Source organism: Rhinoderma darwinii, chromosome 9 (genome assembly GCF_050947455.1).
Source record: "Rhinoderma darwinii isolate aRhiDar2 chromosome 9, aRhiDar2.hap1, whole genome shotgun sequence".
Taxonomy (NCBI): domain Eukaryota; kingdom Metazoa; phylum Chordata; class Amphibia; order Anura; family Rhinodermatidae; genus Rhinoderma; species Rhinoderma darwinii.
In genome coordinates, this window is record NC_134695.1 from 81,824,275 (window position 1) to 81,839,631 (window position 15,357).

The 15,357-nt window shown below is 46.7% G+C and overlaps 1 protein-coding gene across 2 annotated transcripts in view; it reads right to left on the minus strand.

The window, feature by feature from the left end:
- SLC7A5 (solute carrier family 7 member 5) overlaps nucleotides 1-14,828 on the minus strand; it is a 31,506-nt gene extending 16,678 nt beyond the window's left edge. The window contains exons 1-3 of one of the 2 annotated variants that reach the window (XM_075838325.1): nucleotides 14,474-14,828; nucleotides 13,691-14,414; nucleotides 3,869-3,994 (exon numbers count right to left, since the gene is read on the minus strand). In XM_075838325.1, the coding sequence (XP_075694440.1) occupies nucleotides 3,869-3,994; nucleotides 13,691-14,210 (646 nt within the window). In that variant the 5' untranslated portion in view covers nucleotides 14,211-14,414; nucleotides 14,474-14,828. Of the gene's footprint in view, nucleotides 1-3,868; nucleotides 3,995-13,690 lie in introns of both variants that reach the window. The other variant, XM_075838324.1, reaches the window with a different exon arrangement.
- Nucleotides 14,829-15,357: the final 529 nt, after the last annotated feature.

A 15,357-nucleotide genomic window follows, 5' to 3' on the forward strand; every position in this document is an offset into this window, starting at 1 on the left:
GTGCCGATGAAAAATATAGAAATGTCCTATTTTAGGCCGTAATTACGGCTCGGGCAGGCCCATAGAGGTCTATGGGGCTCCAGTAATTACGGGAGCGTTGCTAGGCAACGTCAGGAAATAGTCACTGTCCAGGGTGCTGAAAGAGTTAAACGATCGGCAGTAACTCTTTCAGCACCGGGGACAGTGACTGCCGATCACAATATACAGCAACCTGTAAAAAATTAAAAAAAACGTTCATACTTACCCAGAACTCCCCACTTCTTCCTCCAGTCCGACCTCCCGGGATGACGTTTCAGCACATGTGACTGCTGCAGCCAATCACAGGCTGCAGCGGTCACATGGACTGCCGCGTCATCCAGGGAGGTCGGGCTAGATGTCGAAAGAGGGACGCGTCACCAAGACAACGGCCGGTAAATATGAATTTCTTTTACTTTTAGGCCTCATGCCCACTTCAGTTTTTTCCTTCAGGGTGATATCCGTTCTTTTCACAGATCGCACCCTGACCCATTCATTTCAATGGGCCCATGCACACTTCCGTTATTTTCACAGATCCGTTGTTCCGTTCCATCAAAAGTAGAGCATGTCCTACTTTTATCAATGATTCTGTGACCGTGGGGCCACAGAAGTTAATGGGTCCGTGAAAAAAACAGATGGCATAAGGAAGTTTTGCATGAGGCCTTACTGCGGAAAGGGCTTCCCCTTCTCTCTATCCTGCACTGATACAGAGAAGGGGCTGCCGATTAGTGCTGTGCAATTTTGCAGCGAAAACGTACCCGTAAATACTGGTGCAATACGGGTCGAATACGTGTGACCAAGGACCCGTATTTACGGAAGGAAAAAAATATGTTAGTGTGCAGGAGGCCTAAAGGTCTCTGCAGAGCGCGAGACATCAGGGCGACCTCTCAGTCCTTACGTCTACGTGACTTTATTGACCCATATAAACTCCTGTCTCCTCCTTTCTCAACTTCAAAATGCAAATATGACAAAGCTTCAGTCACTAAGAGATTTGCAATTCAAATTTGAGAGTCCTGTAACAAGCTCTCCAGCTCTGTGACCTAGTTCTGCACTTCCGACAGGAGGAGCCCGTGTGCCTTTACTGAGCACCCCTAAAAACTGTCACAAATCGAGGGAAGCGACCTTTTATTAAATTAACACATAATCTTCAGTAACATTGCCTTACTCTTCTTGAGTTACAACTTACCTTATACTCCAATCACAACCAAAGCTGCGTTCACAAATCTGATTGCCTCTCGGGCTGCCGCCCCTGCAGGTTATGTACTGCTGCGAAGCATTGTGGGAGATACCAGGCACTGTAATCTAGAATTGCAAATGCAGCTTTGGTTGTGACTGGAGTATAAGGCATGCTGTAACTCAAGATCAGCACAAAATAAGTAAAGCGAAGAGTCTGAAAAGTCACTGAACATTACATGCAGCGCTCCTAGCCCCTGCTCCTCTCTAGCACATGCATTAAGTGCAGCTTGAAGAATAAAATATAATTTGTATTGTGGGTTCCTCTTGCGGTGGGAGAGCGACGTGCTTACACTAATTAGATAAACATTTAGTCGGAGTTAAAGTAGCGGGTAGAACAAGCGGGCAGACAGAAGACAGGTTGCTTTAGGTACAAAGCCATGCAAAATAAGTGGGATTTGGAGGTAATCCTCTTAGGGTGAGATTTTCTGATGAGGCAAGCAGCGGCCTTATCATATTAATTCCAGCCGAGGCGTTCAACTCTTGTGATGGCTGTTGGCAGAGGAAGAAATGTGAAGTTGTAACGAAGCGGGGGGTGAGACGTGTGCTTCCCAACAACCGCGCAATCGCTTATAATTCCAGCAAAACTAATCACTGCCCTAAAACTACTAATCACTGACCCTGCATGGAGGAGTTACAACGTTGTATTTTCTATCAGGTCCAAACATTTGACAGGAGGGAGGATATTTTTTCATTTTCCGGTTATTCCAGACATCAGTTGGATAATAGAAAGGCCAGTTCTACATTGAGTCGCAGCCCGTATTATAGCCAGAGCTGCAGTCATAATTCTGCTGGTTCTCACTGGAAACGGTCAGCAAGCTTGTTAACAGACATCCCACTAACAGTTTAGATGTGCTCCTATAATGCAGGGGGTAGTTTTTTTAAAAATATATATATCAGATTACTGTGCAGAGCCTGGTGTAAATGTGACACTTTCCAAAATAAAAATCACCAGTGCAAGCTCTATACAGACCCTGAACAAGCAGGAAATATGGCAAAATTTTAAGCTGCAGAATAATACTCAGGATCAGTACAGGCTAAGTAATGTATGTACACAGTGACTCCACCAGCAGAATAATGAGTGCAGCTCTGGAGTAGAATACAGGATATAACTCAGGATCAGTACAGGATAAGTAATGTAATGTATGTACACAGTGACTCCACCAGCAGAATAGTGAGTGCAGCTCTGGAGTAGAATACTGGATGTAACTCAGGATCAGTACAGGATAAGTAATGTAATGTATGTACACAGTGACTCCACCAGCAGAATAGTGAGTGCAGCTCTGGAGTATAATACAGGATATAACTCAGGATCAGTACAGGATAAGTAATGCAATGTATGTACATAGTGACTCCACCAGCAGAATAGTGAGTGCAGCTCTGGAGTATAATACAGGATATAACGCAGGATCAGTACAGGAGAAGTAATGTAATGTATGTACACAGTGACTCCACCAGCAGAATAGTGAGTGCAGCTCTGGAGTATAATACAGGATGTAACTCAGGATCAGTACAGGATAAGTAATGTATGTACACAGTGACTCCACCAGCAGAATAGTGAGTGCAGCTCTGGAGTATAATACTGGATGTAACTCAGGATCAGTACAGGATAAGTAATGTAATGTATGTACACAGTGACTCCACCAGCAGAATAGTGAGTGCAGCTCTGGAGTATAATACTGGATGTAACTCAGGATCAGTACAGGATAAGTAATGTAATGTATATACACAGTGACTCCACCAGCAGAATAGTGAGTGCAGCTCTGGAGTATAATACAGGATATTACTCAGGATCAGTACAGGATAAGTAATGTAATGTATGTACACAGTGACTCCACCAGCAGAATAGTGAGTGCAGCTCTGGAGTATAATACTGGATGTAACTCAGGATCAGTACAGGATAAGTAATGTAATGTAAGTACACAGTGACTCCACCAGCAGAATAGTGAGTGCAGCTCTGGAGTATAATACAGGATATTACTCAGGATCAGTACAGGATAAGTAATGTATGTACACAGTGACTCCACCAGCAGAATAGTGAGTGCAGCTCTGGAGTATAATACAGGATATAACGCAGGATCAGTACAGGATAAGTAATGTAATGTAAGTACACAGTGACTCCACCAGCAGAATAGTGAGTGCAGCTCTGGAGTATAATACAGGATATTACTTAGGATCAGTACAGGATAAGTAATGTAATGTATGTACAGTGACTCCACCAGCAGAATAGTGAGTACAGCTCTGGAGTATAATACAGGATATAACTCAGGATCAGTACAGGATAAGTAATGTAATGTATGTACACAGTGACTCCACCAGCAGAATAGTGAGTGCAGCTCTGGAGTATAATACAGGATATTACTCAGGATCAGTACAGGATAAGTAATGTAATGTATGTACACAGTGACTCCACCAGCAGAATAGTGAGTGCAGCTCTGGAGTATAATACAGGCTGTAACTCAGGATAAGTAATGTATATACTCATGTTTCATGTAATAATATCTATATATGATATGGCATTGTGGACATGTTTTAAGAATCACCATTTTTTCCATGTCACGCCTGACCTATAATTGGTCTGATCACAGGGTGACTGCAATACCCTGATAAACTTGCTCACCTCTGCCCAGCTGCACGAATCCCAGGATTATAATCAGACACAGGGCTAGAAGTTTTGCAGCAGCGAATGCATCTTGCACCCTCGTGGCAGCTTTAACACTGTAGCAGTTAATCGCAGTCAGTAGCACTGAAAAACAGAAGGAAGAAGAGAACAATAATCAGCATCCTCATACAACACGTGGCGGAAAGTTCTCAGGAACAGGAAGTAATTGGGTAATAATGTGCTACATTCACTCTACTGTGAAGGGCAGGAACGGAAACAATGTATCAGAGGCAACGTCATGTGTAGAAATGGTCAGAGATGTAGACGGAGGAGCCTTCCAGAGGTACATGCAGTAAACCTTTAACTCAGCATCTGGTAGTCCAGAAATTCTGTTAATCTGCTCTATAAATGGGCGAGTAGAGGGCTGGTTGTGAACATATCTGACGATCCGGAGCACAGGTCATCATTCAGAGGAGGACCACATTATGTTGTGAATATCGGTCTAATGTGAACGACTATTTCCTCGTCTCGTGGATAAGGAAAATTAAAGCCCATGCCCCACTGACACCACGAGGATCTGGTTCCAGGGCTGGACCGATGTCTCACCAACCGTCGGACATTTTTACACAAAGATATTGAATATAGAAATAGTTAAACTTGCTGATAATCGCGCTGTGTTTCTATATCTGGACCTGCCAGAGACTTCGTTAAACAGCTCACAAATAAAAAAAAGTTGTATTCATTATAGGGCAAGCTCCTCCGGTTCACACTAAGATCCTGGCATCTGCCCTGAAATCCCCTTTCCAGCCTCAGCTCTTGTAGGACCCGCTAATAACGCCACTCTCCAGCGCTCCCGCACAAGGCCTCCAGTTCTCGCCAGCCGTCATGCTATGGGGTGATTTGTTCAATGGGATCAGGACAAAGGTCTCATTGTGTCATCTGGCAGGTATGGTGGAGCACATCGCCAGGGCTTTATTCTGCCAACAATTAGTAAGGGGCACTCAGTCACGTCTCCACGGCGTCACAAAATGGGCCAGTGCACAATGGGAAACAGGCAAGCAACACCCACTAAACACGAATATGATGGGTGCAAAGTATTGAAGTCCATCTTGTCCTGCCCGGGTGGGTCACCAATGTTCTTCACAGCTGGAAGAGGGGAAGTGACAGCAGCTCAGAGCACCTTCGCCTGTCACCCGGGACCCACGGGGCAGGAAACAGTCACTGCGCGGCCTAAACCAACTTCTATCCCTAATGTCAGACTAATTGTTAATTATTTTTAGGTGTTTTTCCAGCTGGGGGAGGGGAGAAGGTGTTTAATACTATATACATCAGTCACCATGTTTGAAATCCACCTTCTGTCTCATTAGAGGCCAAGTCGTTAGTTCTGTTCTTCCCCCATTTTTTACACTGCAGCTCTCCTCCATTACAGCAGAGCTATGATTCCAGCTCAACTGCACTACGTATTGCCTCCTGATGTAGTCTGAAATCCAGTATGAAGAACTATTCCTCCATGCTTTACACTGCAGCTCTGCCTGTTCAGATTGGCTGTTGTGTACAATCAGAATTTCAGGAGACGTCAAGACATGGAGAGATGAGAAGAAGATTATAAAACTACAAGCAACTAAACCACCAGGGAGAAAAAAAGATGATCAGGAAATTGCTGCCCATAGAGTGGGTGGGGGAGCGGATTTTTTGTGTGGGGTCCAGTATATTTCTATAGAAGTCTCTTGTGTGAATATCCACATCACTCCACTGCGTGTTGCGACACAGATAGAATAGATCCACTGGAGGAGTTTGGCTTCGGTCCATTGTGAGATCCTGCATCCTGGAGAACTTGGCTTCTTATTTTCTGCTCCTTCAGTAAATACGGAGCTGGTGAAGAACTCCGGAGATTCCAGCTCTGTAAAGCATGACGTGTTTATTCTGCTCTGACGATGAGGAATTCCTCACTCTGGAGTCACCCGGCATCTGACTCAGCGGAATCCCTAATATAAGGGCGTCTTTATCTTACAGGCCGCCCTTCCGGACCCTGATCAGAACGCCATTCACTGAACACATGGCCACAAAGGCGTTTTCCAAATTCACAGAAACAAAACAATCATATAATAAAAACTCCTACAACTTTACAATATACTTTGGGCTGCAATTCCTTGACATTTTCAAGATCTCTGCTTGCAGTCAACGAATCGAGACACTTAATAAAGAGGGTGAAAAGCCATTCACAACTAAGACTTCTCTTAAGGCCCAATTCACACGAGCGTATTTTACGTCCGTGTTACGCGCGTGAAAATAACGCACGTCACACGGACCTATGCAAGTCAATGGGGCCATTCGGACATTCCGTGTTTTTCACGCAGTGTGTGTGTCCGCTGCGTAAAATTTACTGCATGTCCTATACTTGTGCGTTTTTTGCGCATCACGCACCCACTGAAGTCAATGGGTGCGTGAAAATCACGGACATCACACGGAGGCCGTTTACGGGCCGAAAATAAGCTGTGTGAACATACCCTTAAGCTCACTAAACATGATACAATTAGAACAAACCCTCAGCTGTGAGAAGTACAGGCAGGGTTTTGGGCCTCTGCATATAAACAGTAAATGTTCCCATTCACTGACAGTCAGCAGAGATCTTGAAAATGGTGAGGAATATAAGATAAAGTAACAGACTATTCCAGTGCTACACTGCACCGAACCCAAAAAATGCCATGGAGGCCAAAACGATGGAAAAAAAAAACAAAAACAGAAAATATCCTATGAATGGAGCGCTGCAAAGAAGACGTAAAATACGCCATGAAGGTTGAGGTGATTTCAACTGAGCTACAGCCGCCACTCCCCTCCCCCGACTGCCGGGCGCTTCATCAAAAAACCCTCAAGGGATTTGTATAAAAATGCAATGAAAGGCGACATCCCAGGAAATACCGCAGAGTTTCTCTGAATGTGCGAGACCTTTACAGACGTAAAACATGAAAAGTCACATTTCTGCACAACTACGGTGAGCTGGAGAGGTCATATAAAGGACCCCACAAATGCAGAGAACTGGGGGTGCTTGAGCCCCCGTTTCAGCAGAGGAGCGGCCGCACGTACACTCTCCATTAAAGTGAATTGGAAATGCAGGAACCGCCATTGGTCGGACCCTCCAGAATCACATCCAAGGTCGTAAAATTTAATGGTGGAAAGTAAAACCCCCCCCCCAGCGACACATTGTATTTATTTGTGGTTTCTCCGCAAAGGTGCAAATATGTGCGCGGCCGGCGGGCGAGACGTACGATGTGGTGGAGGATATGGCGCTGTCACCACACGGAGGACAATGGTGGATGGTTTTATGTCCCTTTAAACATAGGAGATCAATGTTACTAGAGATTTACAGACTTGATTATTGGGGCACTATTTCATATGGCCGTCCCGATATGCTAAGCCGGCAGTTGTAGAAACACCGTCAGATGTTCTCCTTGATAGGAATAATACAGCCTTGGCACAAACAAACCTCGAGGACGCAGGCGAATCCTTTATATGTCACGGAAACCTGAACACGGCAGCGGAGCCAGACCAAACACATTCATACCACAGCCGGGGACAGATATTAACCCTTCACATATGGGAATTAAAAGGGAGCTGACCTGTGTTATACTGATCACAAACCTGCGGATCTCCACCTGTTAAACTACAAGACCCAGCATGCCCTGACAGCGGTCAATGTTCTCAACGTGCACTCTAAACAGCCCCTCAAGGTGGCAATAAAACTGACAGGAAGCAGAGATCTTGAAAATAGAGGCATTCAAACACAACGGACCTCACTTAGGGTACGTTCACACGGGTAACAAAATACGGAACTGTTCAAGCGAGAGCAGCTCCTGATTTTCAGCCGTTTTTTAATCAAACTAGCGATTTTTGTGGCCGTTTTTGGAGTGGTTCCAAAAAGGCTCAAGAGGTGACACGCACTTCTTCCTACGCGCCGTTTTTTGAAAATAAAGCGTAAAAAAAACGCCCCGTCGGAACAGAGCGCCGTATTTCCCAATTAAATCAATGGGCAGATGTTTGTAGGCGTTCTGCTTCCGATTCTTCAGCCGTTTTTTGGGATGTTTACGGCCCGAAAAACGGCTGAAAATAGCCCTCAGGGTATGTGCGCACACAAAATAAAAAAGGTCTGAAAATACAGAGCTGTCAAGGGAAACCAGCTCCTGATCTTCAGACGTTTTTTAAACCACTCGGGTTTTTCGCGGCGTGTTTCGCAGTGTTTTTTTACGACCGTTTTTGGAGCGGTTTTTCTATAGTCTATGAAAAACTGCTCCAAAAACGGCTGAAGAGACATGCACTTCTTTTTCACGGCAGGTTTTTTTTTACGCGGCAGTTCTGAAAAAAAGTCGTAAAAAAAACAGCCCGTCGGAACAGAACGCCGTTTTTTCCCATTGAAATCAATGGGCAGATGTTTGGAGGCGATCTGCTTCCCATTTCTCAGCCGTTTTCCGTGTGCACATACCCTTATTGTGTGTATTTTCTTGCAATATTGTGTAGAGAAACATGTTGCAAATTTAGGCGCATGGCTGTTTTGCGCCAAACTTTTACACCACGTCCTGCATTTTTCTATAAAAGGCTTGTAGCTTTAAAAATTGAGCCGGTCGCTACGGCCCAACAGATTTTCGAAATTTTACACCAGAACGTGGTGTTGTTTCCAGAGGAAATTTAACAGTCAATCGCACGTACAGCAGAAGATGCGACTAATTTATTAAGAGGCAATAAATATATACCCCTCCTGATTTATACACTGCAGCCGGATACCGGCAATGATCCGTAATGGCGCACTCAGTGGCCGTCAGACGCCTCTCCGTCCTGAGCCGCCCCCTGCTGTTACAAGCTGTCTGTGTTTTTCATGGTCGCAGGAGCAGCTCAGCGGCCTCTGTTATCTCTGACATTTCAGCCCCGGCTCCTGGCAGAACTCGTTCTTCAGCGTAGGTTACAATAACGTCAAGCAAATCCACCGGCTACTGACCGCTCCGGCCGAGAGACGCGGGAACAGGTCTGCAGGTAGTTGTTGCTTTCAGTGAACTATTTACATAGGGATCAAAGCAGAGTTATAAGTGCAGCTCCGGCACAGAGGCGTCAGCGGGGGCGACAGCAAGAACTCCGACACTGGAAAGTTTATATAGATCAATCTGTTGCGGCAGAAAATGTCACACGTTCTTCATCACAATGGATGGCGATGGACACAATGACAATTGTGCAAAATAAAATCCCATTGAAATCAGTAGGATCAGCCATGTTGATGGCACCGAACAAAGCCTTAAGGCCGGGTTCACACCTAGCGTAAATACTGCGGATATTTTGTCGCGGAAAAATCGGCAGATTTATACAGTAGCAGCCGAGTGGATGACATGTGAACAAATCTCCACACGCAGCGCAAATAAGTGGGAAAAAACGATCAGAAATTGACCTGCGGAACCCTTTTTTAGTCGTAACTCAGAAAAAAATAAAATATCTTATACCTGGGATGACAATCACAGGACATCATCCCAGGAGTGCCGGGATGCAGGACGGCAGAGGGACGCGTCACCATGGCTACGGATACGTTTGAAACGTTTTGTTTTTTGTACGTGCAGTTTTCCGCAGCGGACATTCCGGCCGATAAACTGCACCACAATTTGGTGCAGTTTTTCAGGCAAAATGCCCTGCGGCCGCCAAGGCAGACAAGCTGCGTGCTTTTACACAGCGTAACCGCCCTGTGTGAACATACCCCCTAAGGCCCTGTTCACACAGTTTTTTGCAGGCACAAAATTCTGCCTCAAAATTCCATCCATCGGATTTTGATCTGTCTGCACGCCGTTTGCCGCGTTATTCGCCCGCGGACATTGAGTGCCTAGGGCAAAAACGCTTTCTCTGCCTCCTATTGATGCCAATGGGAGGTCAGAGACGTAAATGCCCAAAGATAGGGCATATCGCTTCCTCCCATTAAAATCAATGGGAGGCGATTTCGGACGTTTTTTGTGTGAACAGGGTCTAAAGGAGCTTTCCCACCAGAAGAAGTGAGGACATATCGCTAGAATATGCCATCACTTCCTGATCACTGGCGATCTGACTGTCCAGACCCCCACGATCCTCAGAATAAAAGGGGTTGCAGCGTTAGTTACATTTGAATGGAGATTTGTTGCAATTCCCTGCACAGCGTTTGGACAGGACCCCCACTGCGCAAAAAAAAAAAAAAGAAAACGCCGAAGGGGCTTGTGCACCTTTGTTCTCGATATTAGCGAAGTTCCCAGAGGTCGGACCCCCACCGATCGTATACCCTAGTGATAGACGTACCCCCCATCTTAAGGGACGGCATATTAGGGCTTTCCTAGGCAATAGGATGGGGGACCCCCTATTAGGTACGCTCCCCTTTGTCATACAGAGAGAGCACTACAAACAGCGCTCAATGGGCGCTGCGTAATACTTCATTCCAACATGGCGATTCATGGGGCTGACCGCGATGCGCTCTATGCCTGGGTAACATTTCAACAAAGATGGGGTTGTCCGATGCAGATTCTGGCTTTGGGATGTAATGGATGGAGAGAGCGCCTGCCACTGCCTTTCCCGTAGGAACAATTGAAGTCACAACCGCGTTTTTACTGTGATTCGCGCACGTCTTCCCGCCGTCATGTAGCCTTAATCAGTTAATTTATGGAAGACTCGGTTATAAGGGGACTATCTATGGCCGGCTCAACGTCTACATAGGATCAGTCATCTCACGAGCAGCAAAGTCAACAGGATTTTCTAGAAGATGCGCAGAATCCTCCTTTTACACGTCTTATACCGTTCACCTGATTACTCTGCGTCCTCATCCCTACAGCATAAAGCAGATGATCCAAAGACTATACAAACGACACAGGATTTACTACCGATACGGCCTGATAGTAATTAAAGGGGAACTCCTCATAAACCGCTCCCAACAACAACAAAAAAAATACACCGCCAACCTCATCCATCGCCCAACTCATATCCCAATAGAGCGCAGAATACCGACATAGTATCATTGGACAGGGTCTAGCCCCATGCTCACGACCGTAGATTTTATCCGTGATTACGGATAATCTGCGGACCCGTTCATTTCTATTGGCCACAAACGCCTTTCTATATATTTTCGGATGTGTCCGGGCCGTAGAAATCATCCGCAAAATATAGAAGACGTCCTATCCCTGTCCGCAATTGCAACACGTACTCGTCCATAGAAGTTCATCGGCACATGCCAAATTGCAGACTGCTACGGATGTGCATCCGTAGCCGTCCGTAATTGCGGGAGCGCTGCTATGCGACGGCGGGGGATACCCCAAGAAAATGGCGCCTGAAAGATCATGTGACCCTTTTCAAGGAGTTAGGACATGTTGGTGACATCATTTGTAGCAGGTTTTTTTTTGTTTTTTTTGCGGCTACGTAAATACAGATGCACCATGGACCGTACTTGCGGACAGCGTGCCAGATATGCAGAGGACTACGGAACCGTATTTGCGGACAGTAAAACACACTACAATCGTGTGCATGAAGCCTAAGGGGTTAATAATTGCCCTTGTGCATCTACGTATGACTGTATTTCGGGTGGACTTGCCCTTTAAGTCATATGATCAGCCATTGAAAGGTCATCACACGGTGCCCTATTCCCCAGCCAACAAACGGCATAAAAAATGCATTCGGCTTCGTAAACCACATGCGCCCTTATACGCAGCAGCCTCTGTTCCCGGCCACAACCGGTTTGGGTAGCAATGTCGTTTTAGATGCTGATGTAATGCAGGCTGCGGGAGTGACTGCGAGGGGAAGGGGAGGAGCCTCCTGGAGGGAATGAATGGGAGGCGGGGCCTCCACCACGTGCTGGAGTAGACGAGCCTTATGATGCAAGCCATGCAGGGAGGCCGGGTGGAGCCTGAACCACGATTCTTGACATTCCTTTATCTACAACGTGAAGATTATTTACTATGTATCAACATTCTGGCCGACATCAAAATTGCGCCAAAACTGATAATCCATAAACAGCAGGATTAGGATATAATGCAGACAAATTCCTTTAATCTGGCCTCTGATAATCCAGAAAGTTTGATATTACGGTTTATATAATGTTGATTTTTTACAAAAAGAAGCAATACTCCGGACTGTTTGATAACCCGGCACCTATCGGGTCCTATTAAAGCCGGATCATAGGAATCTTAGGCTCTGTTCACACTTGCGTTGTATAATCCGTTACTCTGATCCGTTTTTGGATCGGAATAAGGATAAAAATGGATCCGTTAGAAATGCCATTGAAATCAAAATAACGGATGCAAACAGATTACAATCCATTTGTATCAGTTTTGCATCGGCACCAATGATAAAAATAACCCATCTATCAGTTATCCGTTTTTTTTCCAAACGGTGTAAAAGTTCCGTACTCTGAAGTTTTTTTTCTCAGTGAAAAAAAACAGACGACTAACATAAGGGACGTGAACGGATGCGATTAAAAATCCCATAGAAATCAATGAGATTATATCGGATCCTTATTCTGATCTAAAAACGGATTACACAACGCAAGTGTGAACTCAGCCTTACAGTAATAAAGGGTTTCAACGGCTGCATTGCGCTCAGTGACAGAGACCACGGTTGTCGGGGAACACAGCCGCCTCTTTTGCGTATCCTTCTAGTCCAGGCTGCCACATAGAGAAAGATGGTGCTCAGGACCCACCGCCAGACCGTTGTTTAACCTATAAATAGCCATTTTGGAGGTTTTAGAGGGGGACGGATTGGAGACTTTAGGGTGAGCTCCACAGCTACAACTACAAGTCCCAGAAATACTCCAGCATTAGAGCCGCGCCTAGAACAGCATCTATTTATACTGAGTCATTACCAATCTATACAACAGATGTAGAAGAAATACACAGCAGGCAGTAACATGCAGGTGGAGTGGGCTGCAGTGTGCGCATGTGAGAACCCAATATCCATCCACCTGTGAACTTTTGACGGTTACGTTCTCCACAACGATGGAGCGCACCAGGACTGGACCTGCCGTATAGGTTCCTCCAACACAAGGTGTGACACATGGATGAAATGCCGGACTATTTATATAAAACCGCCTCGCAGATGCCGAGCTGCGACAGACACAAACGGGCCACATCAGTGACACTGGTGAGCTGCACATATACAGGAGTATGTAATCTATAGGTGCACACAAGAGATCATCACTGTATGTACATCTGTAGAATCATAGCTATAGGTGCACCGTCTATGGGGGATACCATGTATACAATCCAATTGCTGCTTTTATTTTCTAACCTGCCCTGGACAAATAAAAGCTGGATTCTGATTGGTTGATATGTGCAACAAGGTCCCTGAGCCGGTTACTGCCTGAAGTCCAGTGTATCTCTAGGCGCAAATGTATAGGAGGCAGATAAGCACAGGTCTATGTGTTACATTGTATCTATAGGAGGTGTATTCTGTTCTATATGTTACATTGCATCTATAGGCAGTGTATACTGTTCTATGTGTTACATTGCATCTATAGGCAGTGTATACTGTTCTATGTGTTACATTGTATCTATAGGAGGTGTATACTGTTCTATGTGTTACATTGCATCTATAGGAGGTGTATACTGTTCTGTGTTATATTGCATCTATAGGAGGTGTATACAGTTCTATATGTTACATTGTATCTATGAGGTGTATATAGTTCTATACGTTACATTGCAACTATAGGAGGTCTATACTGTTCTATATGTTGCATTGCATCTATAGGAGGTCTATAGTGTTCTATATATTACATTGTATCTATAGGAGGTGTATACAGTTCTATACGTTACATTATATTACATGATCTATATGCTGCCTATGAGGATAGTTACAGGTACTCACAGACACACAGGCAGGCCACCAGCTTGGCAGCGTCGTCGGGCACCGGGCAGGTTGGGAAGAGCGGCTTCAGCAGATAAGTGGCGAACACCAGGGCCACGATGTACTGAGATGACGGGCGGATGATGAGCAGTTCCACCCAGAGCTTCAGGAAGGCGGGCAGCGCCCCGTACACCTCCAGCACATAGGCATAGTCCCCGCCGGACTTGGAGATGGTGGTGCCCAGCTCAGCATAGCACAAAGCGCCCACAATGGAGAAGAGGCCGCACACGGCCCAGACCAAGAGCGACAGCCCGGGGGAGCCCGCCTCCCGCAGCACGCCGGTCGGGGTGACGAAGATGCCGGAGCCGATGATGGTGCCCACTATGATGGCCACGCCGTTGACCAGTGTGATGGTGCGCTTCAGCTCCACGGCCTGCCCGCCGGCCGCCCCGTTCTCCCGGAGCATCTTCTCACTGGCCTCCTCCTCCTCCTGGGGCCCGGGGGACCCCGACTGCCGGCGCTTCAAACTGCCCCCCGACATGTCCAGTCACTGCGGCTGCGCGCTCCGGGCACTGTCTGTGGTCCTGCAGCAGGTGCAGTCCGCGCTGTCTGGGGATGGGACAAGGGGTATCCTGTATCCAGCTGCCCTCCCCTGTGCCTACAGCTGACCTTCAGAGGCTGCAGGGGTTCCTCCTGCTGGCTGCCCCTCTAACTAGCGTCGGACCCTCAGTGGCTGCCCCTCTATCTGGCGTCGGACCCTCAGTGGGTGCTGGCTGCCCCTCTATCCAGTGGGTGCCCCTCTACCTGGCGTCGGACCCTCAGTGGGTGCTGGCTGCCCCTCTATCCAGTGTTGGACCCTCAGTGGGTGCCCCACTAGCGTTGGACCTTTACTGGGTGTCCCTCTATCTAGTGCTGAACCCTCAGTAGGTGCTGGATGCCTCTTTGCCGGGTGTTGGGTCCTCTCTCCGTCGCTGGGTGCTGCTTCCACCTGAGTGGGCGCCTTCTTCTCCGCTTCCCCCACGTGGTCCCTTGTTCTATCTCTTCCTGTGTGCGCTACACCCGGTTCTCTGACACCCGCCTCTCCCGCCGCACACGTTTTATCCTCGGCTTCTTACACACGTCACGAGTCATACATATTAATGGTGATGCAACCAGATGGAGATAGAGGTTGCCCCCTAGTGGAGAATGGCGGCATTACCGCTCACATCCTGACTAATCATGTGGCTGGGAACATGCGCTTATTTCTGTATAATACATGATGAGAAGTTTAGGCTCTTAGCACATGAGTCACATATTATCAGAAGACAAACCCCCATCCCCTTCCCCCTCCACTATGCAAAGTGCTGCCATATATAGCAATAAGGCACCATCTCTGGAACATCAGGGGTTAATAATCAGTGCAAGGCGCTGGGCTTATGTGGATATTGGGTGCAGTCCACACAGAGCCTGACAGATTATACAAGGGACATTGGACAAATAGTCATATCTTAATAACCTGTGATTAGGCTGGTAGCTGGGCAGGCAGTGTAGGGGGCGCCACCTGCTGGTGACCAGCGCTACAGCCATGCACACAGTCACAGGAAGCAAGCAAAGTACATTATTTCATAAGGGGGCTCCATACTGGAACTTCACTTTACAGGAACAGTCCAGGCAGACCTGAAACGTGTGAAATTCCTAGTGCAGGAATG